This window comes from Brienomyrus brachyistius, chromosome 1 (assembly GCF_023856365.1).
Source record: "Brienomyrus brachyistius isolate T26 chromosome 1, BBRACH_0.4, whole genome shotgun sequence".
NCBI lineage: Eukaryota > Metazoa > Chordata > Actinopteri > Osteoglossiformes > Mormyridae > Brienomyrus > Brienomyrus brachyistius.
In genome coordinates this window covers 46,935,606-46,952,515 of record NC_064533.1, presented here as the reverse complement: position 1 = coordinate 46,952,515, position 16,910 = coordinate 46,935,606, and the positions used below count along the sequence as shown (strand labels likewise).

The window sequence follows — 16,910 nt, the reverse complement described above, 5'->3', positions numbered from 1 at the left end:
TTAATGCCAATGTTTCATGTGCTGCTTGGTTTTCAGTTTTTACTTTGTGTTGAAGTCGGTTGTGTGTACACATTTAAATCGCAGTTCCTGGCCCTCCTGCCAGTGTCTTTTGTTCAATCTGAAGACCACACACAGCTGTCATTGTTGGGAAAGACTAGGCAAACAATGTTAAGTGCTCATTCCAGAACAAACGCAAAGGTGTGTGGTTTTTTTTTTTTTTAATTTCCTATATGACGACCTTGTTTACACTAAAGGTAAGATGGGATTGTTGGCCAAAAATGAACTCCAGGTATAGGGCTATCTTTTCAATCATTCATTGATTCATTCATGTCACCTATAAATATATAGCTCTGGAAAAAATTTGAGACCACAACAAAAGTTTTCAGTGTCACTCATTTCTCAACTGTTGGGTATGTGTCTGTAGAATTACACATGTGTTTTGCAAACTGCAGACTGGCTCTTCCTTACTTATCATTGATAAGCTTCTTCCCTGCTTTACTGGTCTTCATTCCTGCTTCTAGGAACTAGTAATGAATTGTCCCCGCAGTGCACTTCACACCACTTAATTTTTTCCGTTCTTTTGGAAGGTCACTTGAGGTCATCATCTAATTTGTTTGAATGCTAATGATCGGATGCATTCAATAAGTTGATGGTCATCTCTGACAGTTGCTTCTGCCCTCTACCTGGCTGGTTTTTGGTCTTTGGTCACTTCCAGTATCTCCTGCTTCACCTTGTTCATACGGCTATCTTAGAAATTTCAAGCCTGGAAGCAGCCTGCCTCGCAGTGTAGCCTTCTGCCACCAGAATTAAAAAAAAATATATATATATATAGAGTGGTATTAATTTTTTTCCAGAGCTGTATACAAGTCTTTGGGTCGCTGGTCTTTCTACCCTACTTCATTCACTCTGTGTTTTTGTTTGCGCAGTGTATCCTTACACTCTGCACTGAAGCTTCACGGCTAAAGGATCCAGTGGCTGCTGATGAATCATTGAAGGCTTTTCCCATCACTTACTACAAACTAATAGCTGATCACTTGTCTTCATATTTGTTAACAATAACTTTACATTGTGTTTTAATTGCTAGATATTTATCTCTCTACCGATAGTTCAAATAAATTCTGTGCAAAATTCCCTGAACACCTTTTTCCTCTAGTGTCTGTTAGAAGAAATGTTGCCTAGAAGTACTTGCAGACATGCTTTTCGAGATGGAATTTAAATTCACACTGGTTTGAAAATAAACACATTTTTAAAAATATCTATTGTGGGTCTAATTTTTTGTCTTTGTCCATATTCAGCCACATATGTTGATGCATAAACACGCAGCAAATACACAGGAAACGCCTCTATTTACAGAAAGTAGTGGTTTTTTTGGGAAAGCACCACACCTTTGAGTTTCAAGTTCATGTCATAAGCCACTTTTACCTGTTACCCAACCTGCTTACGCAGACAAAAGCTTATTAAAAGCTGTGATCTCAGAAAAGGAAAGGTTTCCATCCAAAACATTCAAGTTCTGCCATGCGAACTACACTGCGCACAGAGTGGCGTACACTTCCTAATCGTAAGCTGCCCTTGGCCAGATTTAATCACTGTCTTAGAAGACAGATGCTGGTCAAACAAGGAATGAAAGCTGATTTTGGCAGCTTCTTTAGAATTAGAAAACTGCTTAGAATTTAGTGATCAGTGGTGATTAACACACCACAGCACACAGTGCGCAATAACAAAATGTGTCCTCTGCATTTAACCCATATGTGACAATGTGACATAGCAGGGGGCAGCTAATTCAGTGCCCGGGGAGCAGTGCTTGGGGGCAGGACCTTGCTCAGGGTACCTCAGTGGTGCCTTGCTGGTCGGGGATTCGAACAGCAATCTTTCAATTACAAATACACTTACCTAACCATCAAGCCACCACTGCCCACAAAATTCCTGCTCCAGGTGAGGCTCGAACTCACAACCTCGGCATAGCCCCACTTGCACTGCTGTATAAGTACCGCGCGCTAACCGATTGCGCCACTGGAGCCTCACTTTTATTACGGTGTCTTATTCCAAATGGAAATGCATTTGAAATGATGAACAATGAAATAATACCATTGAAGTCTCCGCCTGGGTTACATGTGTGCGGAGTTTGCATGCTCTTCACATGTCATCATGGGGTTTCTTCCAAGTACTCCAGTTTCCCCCCACAGTTCAAAAACATGGTGAGGCTAACTGGAGTTGCCAAATTGCCCATAGGTGTGTATGTTGTGTATGAGTGTGCCCTGCGATGGCTTGGTGCCCCATCCTGGGTCGTTCCCCGCCTTGGACCCATAGCCTACAGGATAGGCTCCGGACCCCCACGATCCTGAATAGGATAAGCGGTTTTGGAAACTGGATGGATGAGTGAAATGGAACAGGGAAAATTACTCACTTTCCTCTGGATGGATCAGCATTTGGCCAGATGACCAGATCATCTGATCTCCTTATGTAACTGATGTGAAACAGCCATTTAATCTGATGAGAGGCTCTGTGAGCATCTGAGTAATGAAGCAGGCATGTATGCTGACTGATCATCCCAGCAGAGCCTCTGTGGGCGTGTGCTCATTCTGCTTCCTACCCAGTCTGGTAGTTTTCCACTGATAGAAGGGCATGCCCCCACAAGTGAGCCTATCGGCATTCTGGGAAATGCAAAGTGAACAGCAGGCTAATCTAAAACCTCCATTGTTTCAGTAGAGCAAAGCTTTAAATTCCACATTACTGCACGGACTCCCATCACTTCTCACATATGAGCTCCATAATGCTGCTGTTACAGTTACATGCACATCACCATCTGTGACTCACACAGGAGCCCACATCCCTTTGAATTTCCCATCTGTTTTAATTCTTCATAAATTACTAAAAATGCATTTTTAAGGACTGGGTTTCATGCGTCAAATTTATTGGGTCAAAGTGTTTTTTTTTGTCTAATAATAGAACCAAATACCACTCTACAAAAATATAACCATGTATTAATATTATAGAATGTTTTTTCTCCAGTTTTCCTGTCTTGAATGCCCCGATATAAATTTGCATAGCTTGCCACTGCAAGAAGTTTTGAAAATTTAATTAAGCAGGAACAGACAGACAAAGCAAATGCTATTCAGGGGACACAAAAGCTCTAATCAATTCAATGCCTGATGATACCTGATGAACGGACACAATTACAAGGGTTTACTTTACAGGGAACAATATCCTTACAGTCTCACACCAAGTATTCGCTGCACCTAACTTTAAAAAAAAAAAGAAAGACATCACCAGTGATTGAAAACATAATAAAATGGAATAATTCCTCACTTTAAATCACTGGACCTAAATCAAACTGAGGAACTTGCGCTTCTGACAGGCCAACGTGAAAAGACGTTGATGTGACGAAGTAACATCTTTGTATTGCCACCTAACCCTTAAGGGTGGGGTGTACAGATACCGTGGTAAATTTAAGGTGCGTTCATTTCTTTATTCCGAGCATTTCGAACCCTCACCCTGCAAAACCTGCTTACCAGTAGATCACTGTCAGCTGCTGTCACTAAGCAATGGCCAATAATTCTGGTCTGTTTTCTTTAGCATCATCAGCATTGAAATAAGCAATGCTGCAGAAAATGTTTTCCTCGGCCTCGAATGTATTTTTATGCTTCTCTCTTTGGCTTTTCTGGCTTGAGGTCACAAAATGTCCCATATGTTCATGTATCGTCTACATAACACTGTATTCTAAGCCTGACATCGCTCTTTGACATCAGGGTCCCCTAAAACAGAGCAGCCCCTTCTGGGATCCCACAGGTCGAGGGGCAGCCAGGGATGCTTGTGGAGTGGGGGACGTGCGTATAGAACGGCCTACTCTACAAAAAGCAGAGCATATATCTGCTCCATCAGCATATATGACTTCTGCTAGCACTCTGGTCAGTATATAGACACATATAAGCATTTCTGCTAAAAGCAGATGATGACAGCAACTTGAGTGTGACCAGAATAAAGAAATATCCCATTGGCTATGATGTTTACACAGAGTAGGCTGCAGATCATGTATTGATGGTGAACTGCCAAGCAAAGTCCACTCTGTTTATACTAGACAAGTATCTATGCCCTACATCGCCGTACTCTGGTATTGTACTGCTGGCTCTCGTACGCTTCAGTGTTTTTCTTTCTATTAGAATTTTATTGGCCACATTACCAGCCCAGCTTTGTGTTTCAGCCACATGCCGCTTCTCCCAAGCCTGATCTCACTGAGACATTCCTCACCTCTCCACAAGGGGAACTGGCCCAAATCACGTTTCTCTTCAGATGTGGACACCGTTCCTTGAAACGCAGCTGGACTGCGGAATGTATTTTTAGTCCCCGAGTGGCAAAACCCCTGCCAGCTGCAATATCCACAGTGTGGATGAGCACAGGCTGTTCTCCAGCCCTGGGAGTGATTGCAAGCCAGTCCACTGCCTTAACCTGAGTGTGTCTCCAGGCCGATTTTGGGGCTTTACCTGGTGATGAGAACAAGCTTGTTTTTGAGCCATGGCATGAGCTGAGTGCATGTCCTTCTTGGATTTTGGCTTGACCGTGAGTAAAGGTCCTTCTCAAGCCATAAACTGGGGATGACTGGAGGCCCCAGATTGAGGGATGACTGTGATCCCTTCTAGACTTTGACCTGGGACTGAGTACCAGCCTTTACTGAGCCTTGAGATTCCTATCAGCACTCCTGTATCTTATTGTCCTTCCGCGATGTCCTTGATTTCTGGGCTTGGCTGTCATTCGGGGGGGGGGGGTGGCATGGCTTCACAGGTTTAACCCTCTCTGGGAAAGCTGAGGACAGCCCTGAACAGACCATCGAGCGCCATGCTCCTCTCTGCTGGAAGTGAGGATAATCAAATCGCTTATCTGTTCAGATAATTGTTGTGTCTAAGAGAGACATTGTATATCCTTGCATAACAACTGTTTCTTTGTCATTGTTTCAAGGGTAGTTTAGCCTGCCTGACATTCTTGGAATGAACGTTTCCTAACCCTAACACATACATACACAGAAATGGAACTTGTTTGCATAGATCTATAATAAACATTATACCTCTCAGATACCATCACTCTCTTAGATGTTTTTTTATTTTTATTTATTTATTTATTTATTTTTTGGTCACAAGGGTAATATCAAGAGGCACCTGCAGGGTCGGCCAAGACCCCTGCTGAAATGAGGGGTGTAAAGGAGCTGGGGTCCACTGCCATCTATCGAAGGGGACAGTGCTGCAGCCGCTTGTAAGCCCAGCAAAATGGTCACGCTGTCTTTCACCCCGAATGACCCTGCTACTGTGGGTAAAAAACATCTATAACAAAAAAACCCCTGCAGCTCTGTGATGGAAATTCACTGGGAAAATTCTCATTACTACGCTGGTGCATGCCCTAGAAGGTTGCTATGGTGACCAGAAAAGGAAAGAAGAAAAAAAACAAAACAATGTATAACGGAAAAGCACAGATTATTAGGAGAGTGCAGGGCTGGGCCTGGGTCTCTGGGACAGTCTGGGCTTCCCTGCGACATTGAGGTGAGCACATTCTCACGCCTCGAGAAGCTGGTCTCTCATCTCGTGTCAGCAGGGTCCCTCCATATTGATGTACCATGCGCTGGCCGTCTTTAGCAGACGGCAGGCCTGGCACTGACATCGCTGGCTCGCAGGGCCTTTGTGGGCGACACGCTGAAAGCCCTGTAATCTTTGCAAATGTCTTGAGCAGCATTAGAGGCAGTCTGCCAGCCTTGGACACACAGTCACAACAACTGGGAAGGCATTTGAGTTTGAATGCCTTCCGAGTCGTTCCGGAGGCAGCCTGTGTGGTAAAAATGTATCACGTAACACTGACTTATGTGCTTGACAGACTACGGATAAAGCAACTGGTGAGACTCGGAGCCTCCTGACCCAACATGGCACCTAGCACCGCAAAACTGCATTATGGGATTATTCCACAGAAAAGGATTCAAATGGCAGCATTTAGCCCTTCTGAAATAACAGCTTATTTCAGTTCAACTATGCGGAACTTGTGTCAAATTCGATTAATGACGGTCTTCTCCGAGGTTTAGCCAAAACCTGCATCCTGGGTTCAGTTTTGGATGCATCTTGGCTTTAGGGGAGCCCAGTACGGTCATGTGGCTTCCAGACTGCTGCATTTCCATGCACTAACACCTGCCTGCATCTTTCACTGTGTTCTGAACACATCATTTAACTTTAATACTTGACTAGCAAACAGCATAGACGAAAAACATAGGTAATAGTAGGCCAATTCCAGTACTGTGCAAAAAGTCTTGGGCCGTCAAAGAAAATGTTTAATGCTATTTATCTGGGTAGTAAGTATATATGTGCTCAGAAAAAAAATACTATTTAGCGTTAGAACATATGCAGATTAAAAGTAACACGATAAAAACCAACAAGTATATCTTCTGTTCTCCAAAAGGTTACTATGCCTTGCTGGACGGCTAGATGAACAGCACTTCAGATCCCAAACCTCTCCTCAGGGGCACCCCAGCCATTCCGTATATTTCTTAAATTTCACCACCAGCTCACTTAATTCATTAATTTAGTCAGCTAGCAAATGTCAATAAGATATTGATTAGCAATAGGAGGTGTGCTAGTGAAAAACTACATGGGTGGATTGGATGGTTGATGTGTGACAAACAGTGGCACCTTTAGAAGAGGTTTTGATATGACTAAACTGGCATGTTTTGACGGACATAATTTTATAATTTTGCACCAAGAAGAAGATCATTTGAATATCATTTTCTTTGACAGCTCAAGACTTTTGCACAGTGCTGTACTTTAGGCACTAATAAATATAGCAAGTCTTAGCTGTGGTGATTGTAAGAGGTTTGTGGAGGTTTTAGCTTGCTCTCCTGGTTTACAACTGGCTTCTCTGCAGTCCTGGTCACAGGTGGACATAACTATCCCGACAGGCTCAGGAGGAAATCGATACTGTTTTGTCTGGCATAGGTAAATGTGACAGTGAGACTGACTTTGTGCAGCTTGGCTGGATACTGGCACAGTAAAGTGCTGATAAGCCAGTACGGGTGGGTGGAAAAATACCATGTCTCCTGTTTCCCGTACCCTGAACACTGTTAGTATTTTTCCTCAAAGTGTTTGCTTTTTAATAGCTTCTCTCACCATTCGGTTACCCCTGGGCCCTTAACGTAACATGCAGCCGCAATGACAATACAGATAGACTTTGGACAAGTAATTTTAGCAACCGCATCAGAAATAGATGAAAAACAATGAGTATAAGAATGTCAGGCGGCAACCGAAGAGAAGACTTCAGTCTTCAGAGGCGTGTCGACGTGTCCTCGGGCGAAGTCAACAGTTCTTTTCGCAAGTATTAGATGTCATAGAATTTTTTAATCAGTTACCTTCCAAGCATTCGTCATGTTATAATGTTGTAAAGACAGCGTGTGTTTTTTTCCTGCCTTGCCTAAGAAATGTCTATGTAAGTAATGAGGATTACTTCCACTAGATTTCATGTAAGTTGACACTAGCTATTCACTTTCATTTGGTTCTTTATAGAAAACCCACTGAGCTTCACTTCGGAGTGAGAAAACCTGACCTTAGCAATAACCAGCGTATTCACATATACTGTTTAAAAAGACTCAGCAAAGACCTACAAGCCAGACAATGCCAACAGGCACGTTACTGAGTTACCTATTGTCTTATTATGTCTCCATGTACACTTTCCCATTTGCAACCCTGATGTTTTGTTGGAACTGATATCCAGTCCAGGGTTGTGCCCTGTGCTACCTGTGACATGCTTCAGCTCACCCCCTGTCCTGGACCTGAATAAGCTTTTAGAAGATCAATAGATGGGTGATTTACTGGAACTGTTCAGATCCTCGTTGAATGCACCAGAACAGACTTAGCAAACATCAGATTTTAGCCTTCAGTGCCAGTGCACCATTTGCTGCCATGTAGGTAGAAAATGGTTAAATTCTTCCAGAGTTTTGGCAGGTGCTGATTCTGTATTCTGGATCTCCACAACACTTGACGGTCTGGTTTTACTGGTCCCATCCAAACAGCAGTTTATTTTCTGGAAACCTTTCTTCCTTCTTAAGGACACAGTTTGGAGATCAAGGTCTATCAATGTCAAGGGCTCATTAAATGCAGGAATTTTGAGAGTGCTATTCTGCACTATACAGCTTATTTTGTTGGCCTTGATAGTGTTAGAGTAGCCCTGGTGAATATTTCATGCCATAGTGGAAAATTCCATGATTCTCCCTCCGTCCTTCCTCTCTCCCTCCCTTTCTGTTTTACCTTCTTCATCTCTTACCTACTCTGGATTGCTTTCTGAACTACAGCAGACTGTTAACTGTAGCATCGAAGTTCAAAACTGAAAGAAAATTGAAATTGACCTTTACCGCCTCCTGAATTTACAGTGTTTTCCCAGTGAGTGTGCAGCTAGTGTGTACCATACACACTGTTTACGCTGCTTCCCATTCCAGTTTGGGACAGGGAACACTGGAATGTGAAATATGTGCGTGCTGAGGAATGAGCAGTATTGCAAACGTATAATCAGAGTTTTCGTGCTGGCACTGATGGGACAATGCCAACCAAGTCGCAACCATTTAGATGCCTAGCAGAAGATGTTTTCCAGCTGAAGCACAGCAGTTTAGTGCACAGAATGTGTTGGGCCGAGTCAGTGCATGTTTTTGTCATCTCAGATGACTGTTGTGTCTGTTGCTTTCCTGTCCTGAGGTGCTACGTCAGGGATTTAAAGCTTAGTGAAACAAGTGCTGTGATGTCACTTTTTCAACCACACTGTGTTTAAAGGTGTTTCCAAAAAATACCTTTTTAATTTTGATATCATATTATGTATCTTGAATATCGTGCGTCAATGAGACACAGTGATTATGTCTTCCGCCTGTAGATGTTTTCGAGAGACATAATGTGTTTCGTGCCCCACAGCTGGTTCCCCAGTGTTTCAGCATTCAGGGACTTTTGCATTTTTCTGTTATAAACAAAACAGACAATACTTGCAAAAACAAAACCACACCTGCGCCCTTTAATTGAGACTTACGATTTTCCCTTAGCTGCCTGGCAGTGATGTGGGTGTGACCCTAGCAGTGCTACCTTCGCCCCGAGCCCACATCTGATGTTTTACATTTAGACCATACGGAGGAGAGACAAGTGGCACAAAGGACTGTGGGAGATGAGTGTCATGTGAACAGTTTAGACACCGGCGCACACGCATGTACCTGCATGTTCACATATGTGACTTCGTTGCTGCATTTCTCTTTAATTGCGCTGAATGCTTATATTGGAATAAACACTGGCAAAGCCTAAGAACAAACTAAAGATTTGAAAAAAAATGCTATTCTCATATGCTGTTTTTCCTCAGATTTGTCCTCAGAAAGACAGTAAGGGAACACTTAAGGCCATATTTTTAGTAATTCATTAACACATTGATAATGCATTATACTGCATTAATAAAGCATTATAAACATAGTTATAAATATTTATAAAATGCCATAACACATTATAGCCATGTTTATTATGTATTATAAGCTCCCATCTATATTGCCCTATAGATACCTTTATAATGCATTGTATAATGTATAATGCAAGTGTAAGCATTAAGGATGCTCTGTACTGCATTATAATGGTATCTATAATGCATTATAGATGAGAGCTTCATAAGGCAGTCATAACGCATAATAAACATGGGAATAATTTGTTATGGCTTTTTATAAATTTGTATAGCTATGTTTATAATGTTTTATGAATGCATTATTGTTTTACCGACAGTAAAATCTGACGTAAAAGCCTAGATTTACTAAAATCTTATTTTAATTAATACCCCACACTATATTTGTTTATTCAAAGCCACGGTCTGGTAGAGTTATGAATGTTAGTGCTCCACAGAGGTCGCCATGGTGTGCTCTGGGAGCTCAGCGTGCTCTGTCACGGTTGCCAGATGTCCTGCCTGGACTTTCACTGCAGCAGAAGCTAACAGCCCTTTCATAGGTGCTTCTCAGGCAGGGAAGGGGCTGCCATTTGGCACCAAGCGCCGCAGTTACCGACATGCCGATGGGGTCCGTTTGCACGTCCGCACCCTCTCTGCCACGCACGTGCAGTTCTACGTTATTCATCAGCTAACCCTCCCCCTGTGGTCTTTACCAGACGTTCTGCTCTACAGTCTTGGTTCTTGGCCTGGCTGGTCCTTGGCTCCGAACGTTCCTCTGGGCATCCGGCATCCCTCAGCAGAAATATATGGTTGAGTACGTCTCCATTTTAACGTTTTACATTGTTCTATAATCCAGTGCCATTGCATTCCCGTGTATTTTGTAACTGGAGTCAGGGTTATAGTGGCGGTGGATGAGGGCACACACACGCGCACACACACGCGCACACACACGCGCACACACACTCGTAGGCACCGGAACACATTTTGAGCTCAGAGTGCTGAAAGTCGGAACGGCCAATAGACTTTACTGAAGTTCTTTTGTATCATCGGTTGCTAGATAACAAGCATGGAAACATAAGCCGACTACAGCCATTCTCACTGCATCAGCAACATGACCCGCAACCTGATTGCTAAGGTAACAAATTGCAATAAACATGCCGCCACACTTGGAAATGGGGAGCTATCGATCGCTACAACTTATTAGCAAACCACCATATTTTGCAATTAAAATGTGCCTTGTGTTGCATAGCGACAGCTTTGTTTTCAAACGACCATAGTGAGCATTCTGACACTGCACTACCATCAACAACCTGAGGGGGTGCTGAAGCATCCCTACCTCTGGCTTTACTACGCACAAACACAAAGTAGAGACCCTGATCCAGTCCCCCAGACCTGGAGGTGTGAGACAGCAGTGCTACCCCCTGAGTCACTCTTCCACCTCTCCATTACATTCCCCTTATCTCTAAAACTTTTGGTACTTCATTACTGCCTATTCTACTAAAGGAGGATTCTAATTTCGGTCCACGTGCTGCGATGTTGTTTTCAAGTGACACCACAGTAGAAATAAAGCACATTATCACCATTCTCTCCTCTCTGTGCTTGTGACATTCCATGTAGCTTAACGAGGCACAGACATGGAGACGGGAGGAATTTGTTTCCTTGTCAAAAATAGCCATTTTGGATGCGTTGCTGCATTCCTATTTGTTTGGAGGGAGGGTACTTTTCCCCGGAGTCTCCAACAGCCTCCTCTCTTGTACAGCTCCACTGCTTTGACTGCCCCTTGTGGTCGCGATGCTGCCAAAGATGTCGGAATAGTTCGGTGCTGAACTGAAGAGTCTGTCCAAATGGGATCTTTTTTTTCGGCTCGTCTGAATACTTGAGACTGGCGAGCTGTATTTCGGTTATTTATAATGAACGATATTATTCACGTTCGATCGCGTTTTGTTCGCCGCTGCAGAGCGTGCACGTTTCTGCAGACTTTCCTCTAACTGCTCTGCTCCCCTTGCTCTGCCACCTTCTCACCTTCAGACAGGTCGGGTTCCATTACCTTTTCTTTGGGTTAAGTGGCTAAGCGAGTCAGAACACTAAGGCGATTACTTAACATCAACAGCAGCCACTCCTGAGGGCCAACTAAGCCAAGCGGCATTTGGATTTACCCCTAGAACTGATTCCTGAAGCTTTTCATAGAAAGTATTCATTGTGAATTATCATCTTGCTGACAGAAGGACTCACAAGTATCTCTCTTGTGATCATGTTGCAGTCGGAGCCTGACGTGCATGCTGCGCATAACTGTACGATATATTGCGTTACTGCGGTATCACAGTGCTTTGCTGTTGCTAGGGTCACTGGGTTCAGGTTGCCGTGGGCTTAATACTAAGGATAACTTCTTGATTTTTTCGTCAGTGGAAACGTTCCAGCATCAAGCTGCTTCATCCCTGCAGTGTGTCCTGTTTGGTTTGTAGTTCTCTCTTGACAGTAGGATCTTCTTAAATGTCTGAAATACCTTGAGGACAGGCACAGCTGACATGCTTTCATATCAACACTCTTCTGCTTTTTTAAGATAGTAGCCGCCAAAATAATCTGTTGAATGGTTCTCCTCTGTTTTTGAATGCTCTTCACCTTTTCCTAAGGGGACCTTCACTTGCGGTTCCTGTCGGCAGGGTAGCTTTCGTTTGTTGTTTAAAATCCGGAATTATAAATGACTTGTAACTAAGGAAACCCTAGTTGTTTTCTTGTTTACAGAGATAATAGATCATGATTGAAGTGTTGTCACAATGCCTGGCTATTTCTGTAGGAATTTTCTGGTATGTTCTCAGACTTGCTCCAGGTTCCTCCACACCCCAGAGATGAGTGCATTGGCAACAATAAGGACAACAGAGCCCCAGTGAAGATTAGGTCACAAACTTGCGAGGTATTTTCATGTGATTGGCTGGCAAGCCAAATGGAATAAAATTGGGGCACAACTGCACTGGCATCACACGGAGTTGTGGTTTATCCGTTCCGTGCATTTGGCCCTGCTGTGGCTCTGAATGTTCTACCTAAACATTATCGTCTAGAACAGAAGTCCCTAACTTTCATCAGCAACACCAAGTCGAGATCCAGTACAGGCCTGTATCCAGATTTTGTCACAGTTGTTTTTTGGGGGGGGGGTGAGCTGGGTTCATGCATGTCATTTTACTACATGGTGATGAACCAGGGCGGAAGCAAACAAATTACGTGGGGGGATTCAAACCCATAATTTTATTATGTGGCTACATGCCAGGCCCACTGAGTCCGGTTAGTGGGCTGGTGGGGGGTCGATCATGCAGTCCAGATTCAATTGTAGTTTGGTCTGGATGCGGAGTGGGGTCCGCCATTTGGTGTCCACTGCTCTAGAACGTTCCGTGTTTCATGAGGACTCCTTATCTCAGCTCCAAGTGACAGATGTCAGTCATCCTCAGTGGTAGCAGGCGGTAGGCGGTCCCGCTGGGGGCAGATGCACAGTGGCTGGCTTCATGCTCAGTGGGACAGCGCTGCCACGGTTTTCGCAGTGCGGGTCGTGGATGGCGAAGGCACAGAAACCACACATCGCTCTTTGTTCCCCCTGAATTGTGTCACTGTGTTTGAGGGGCAGGGCAGATAACAAGGCGCCTGTCATTCCGTCACACCCTGGGGTTACATGTGGCATCCCTCATCCGCCCAAGTGTTTAATTCCATCAGGAGAACAAAAAACTCTGCAGCAGAGACAGAACAGAGCACACACGCCGTTACCCCCCTTTGCCAGCACTTTCGGCTTATCTCAAACAACAGTATAGTTAGACGTCTATTCTGCCATCTGGTGGAAAGACAGCGAATAAGCTCACAAACTCACACCGAACAGAGATCAGCCTCGAGGAATTCCAAATCGAGTGTCGTGTAAATTGATCTATCCATCCGTTTTCTACCCTATCGAGAGCAATTGGCCTCTTAGAGCAGATAAAACTTAAGTCTGTTCTATCTCACTGTTTTGTGTTTCTGGGTTGTTAGATGACAGTGTTTATTGTTTTGACAGGTAATATCAGATCAGTTTTAAGAAGCAGTTCTTGCACAAAATCAGATAATTCCAGAGCTGTACACACACTGGTGCGATGGCAAAAAAAATATATACATGCAAACCTTACCAGTTAGATTTGTCTGTTATGTATCTGCTGAGCCTTTGTTCCTTCCACATGCTGATATTAGGGACTTGATTAATTTACATGTCATACAATATTGTCCAAGCATATTGTACATCAGTAGATTTGAGAATGTTTCAGAGACCAATCGAATTGACTAAGGACACGTCACGAGAAGTGGGAAGTTACTGACGGCTCGTAACTGGAAATGCTAACGTCTCACTTACAAATGTACACTTCACTTGGGATTAATTATGCTTTAAATATATGCTGTAATTATAGCTTCAAGCAATATGAGTCACTGAGCAATATATTTATTTATGGTGGAAAAGCAAAATGCTTCTTTGTTTGGACAAGTGGGACACGATTGCAAAGGGACACAAATGGACACAAAGGGATACAAATGCAACCCGGCCCTAAATTTGGGTCTGACCTGCTAATGTCCCAGCTGTGTAATAGCAGTACTGGAACTTACATTGCAGTAACTGACTGGCCCTCGCCTTCCTTTCCAAACTGGCACAATCGCATTTTACAAGGGCCCTCGAATACAAAAAGGCAGATGGCGGGGCCCAAGGTGACAGAATTTCCAGCTATGCCCGTGGTAATCGCAGTGCCAGTGAGAGGCTCTGCCAAGCATCACTGTGGATAACTTCACTATGCACAGTGCAGTGATGGTGTAGGATGCCTCCGGTCCCATTTTATGAAGTAATTCTTCCCACATATTTAAATTCCCTAACAAACACTGGATTCCACAGAATGCAATGACTGCTTACGTGACCAGCTGTAAAAAATAAAGCGTTCAGTGAAGCCTTCATCTTTGAAATATTTTCACCTAAAAAAGAACATGAAAATATGAAGTATTAGGTACTGGCAGGCAGTAGGCTCCTCTTCTGAAAGCCAGTCATCCCTTATGCTATAAGCTAAAAGCTGCTATTAGGGTCACGTGCTTCATTATGCATGTCCAACTTACACTTGAGGTCGGGACCCAAACACCCTAAACACATGAGGGGTATCCCTGAATCTTACTCTAAAGTAGGTCCAGGCATGTATGTCTGGGCACCCCCTGTCTGAAATTAATAGAGGTGGACCCCCCTTGCCATAACCCCAAAATTCATTACTGATTGTGGGGCTGCTTATGGCCTCTGAGAAGGTAGATCCTCCCCTGCCTCAATCACACTGTTATTGCTGGGTTTAAATCTTTGTATTTTGTACTGCATGCTAAGAACCTGCCTAGGTTCTTAAAGCCATGAAAGAAAATGTGAAATCTGACTACAGAATGGGATGAGGGTTGGTGCAGGAGTGAAGTGGTACGGATTTGACTAAGGTTGTTCTCTCTTCCACCATCTCTTCAATCTTCTCTAATTCAAGTATGGAAATGACTGTGCTGCAATGGATAATTTCGCATACAAAAAGAACACAATGTTCGCTATTACATTTCTCCAAGGGCGTAACTTTGGGCTGAGCATCGGGAGGGTTGTGGTCTCCACCCATTTACGGGGATCCAGGGGGGTGTATTAGCTGGTTTTGATTATTGTGTGTGTGGGACTAAAACCTCCCCCCTATAATTTACACCCTTGCAACTCTCTGTCAGGTCTGCAGTTGCCAGCCAATAGCTGCCTTTAAATAGGCAACATGTTTTTTTTAGTATTCAGTGTAGTGACTGTGGGAGGGGCCGCCAAACCTCAGGGGCACCATGCAAATGCATGGTTTGGGTGGAGGCAAATGCTGCTGTCCAGTTTCCTCCCATAATCAAAAATTATGGCTAATGGAAAGATAATGGGCCATTCTTATTACACTGAAATGCTGCCGTCTAGACCAACTACTATGGCTAGCTTCAGACGATTGATTACCTTCCACGTTTCTCCTTTATAACCTAGATATATTTGGAGGGGGATTTACATGTTTTGCGGTCTGCTCAGCCTCAGGTGTATTTCACTGTACATTTATACGCAGTTAATTTATGTTTCTGAATCGAATAGTGTGTGGTTGTACTTGCCCTGTGATAGACTGGCGTTCCAGCCAGGGTGGATCCCCACCTCAGCTTTATGCTGCCTGGGACAGACTCCCAAGGGCCGCCCCGCGAGCCTAACCACGGTAAGCATGGTGAAAACATAAATTTACGATTTGGATACGTGATGGGAACAGATGAGTAAAGACATAAGAAGTCACCCAGCCCATGTTTATGCTGTGAGCCTCCGCACAGCTTGCTGCCTCTGGTACCATGGGGTATGAGGCACACGGTAAACACACTGGATGACTTTGAGGAAAAAAAACAGGGTACGGGCTGATAGCACATTGTTCCAAGGGGAAGGACATGGTCAGGGTCATACTTCGCTGTTACTCTTATTCAAACACGGTGCTGATTAAACAATCAGCTTAACTTCCGCTGCTCGGAGTCCAGCATTTCGGTGGTGTTGCTCCTCAATCCTACCTTCACAGCTCCTCCTGTGCCTCACAACTGTAAGTCCTTCTGATAAATTTTGCTTGTTTCCAGACATTTTCTTCTTAAGCAAAGGCTGGTCAGTGTGATGTATGTTTGAACCTGCAACTCCAGGCCTGTGCTGAGTAACTTGTATCTGCGACAGCTTCTCAATGACTTCGTCTTGCTGCTTATCGTCCGTTGGGCAGCAGGGTATAAACCTCAGAAAATGTTACAAAGGTTTTTTTTTTTTTACTGTCAGTATATTACAGCGCTCCATGTCAATGTGACAAGCTAAAGATTTTGGGGTGAAATAACCAGTAATGCCCCTAATAACCCGCAGGTGGCACTGCAACCACTAGAAGTATGAATTTTGAATTTTAATCACTCGTGATGCCATCATGATCTATTTAACTGTCCAGACCTGCATTCACACAGGTGTTTTTGAAGGAGATGGCAGCCACACTGGCAAACATGACACAGCAGCTGGGCAATTTGCTGGGCCGCTCACTGGGCCAGTACTTGGACCGCTGGAGACTGAACGTCACACAGGCCCAGCAGGCCCTAAACCAGCGGCTGGCAGAGGAGAACTTCCAGGATGTCATCTGGTACCTTATGGTGATGATAGGCATGCTGGCCTTCATCATCGTGGCCATGCTTGTCAGCACAGTCAAGTCCAAACGTCATGAGCACTCTGGAGACCCATACCACAAATACATCGAAGGAGACTGGACCACGGCCCTCAGTAACCAGTACGACAAAGCCTGAAACCTGAAGTCCAACCCCAATGCCCAGAGCTACTTTCCATGACAGGTTCTGTATGCAGTTTCGCATTGGCTTTGGGACATCTGAACTAATCTGATGTCACACGAGTAGATACACACAGATGTAACAGACCACACCACACCAGTGATCCAAAAATCCATGCAAACGCAACTGATAAA

General features: G+C 44.0%; 1 protein-coding gene and 1 non-coding gene across 6 annotated transcripts in view; one reads left to right on the top strand and one right to left on the bottom strand.

Annotated features, from left to right (window-relative positions):
• The window catches only part of LOC125739376 (potassium voltage-gated channel subfamily E member 2), a 22,396-nt gene extending 5,486 nt beyond the window's left edge, over positions 1 to 16,910 (top strand). Inside the window, exons 1-4 of one of the 5 annotated variants that reach the window (XM_049009435.1) lie at positions 7,266 to 7,335; positions 10,131 to 10,228; positions 10,472 to 10,549; positions 16,405 to 16,910. In XM_049009435.1, coding sequence (XP_048865392.1) covers positions 10,526 to 10,549; positions 16,405 to 16,734 — 354 coding nt within the window. In that variant the 5' untranslated portion in view covers positions 7,266 to 7,335; positions 10,131 to 10,228; positions 10,472 to 10,525 and the 3' untranslated portion in view covers positions 16,735 to 16,910. The other 4 variants (XM_049009428.1, XM_049009443.1, XM_049009461.1 and 1 more) reach the window with 4 other exon arrangements.
• On the bottom strand, positions 1,925 to 2,017 carry trnai-uau (transfer RNA isoleucine (anticodon UAU)). Its single transcript is given in 2 exon segments — positions 1,925 to 1,960; positions 1,980 to 2,017. It is a non-coding gene; the product is annotated as a tRNA-Ile (tRNA).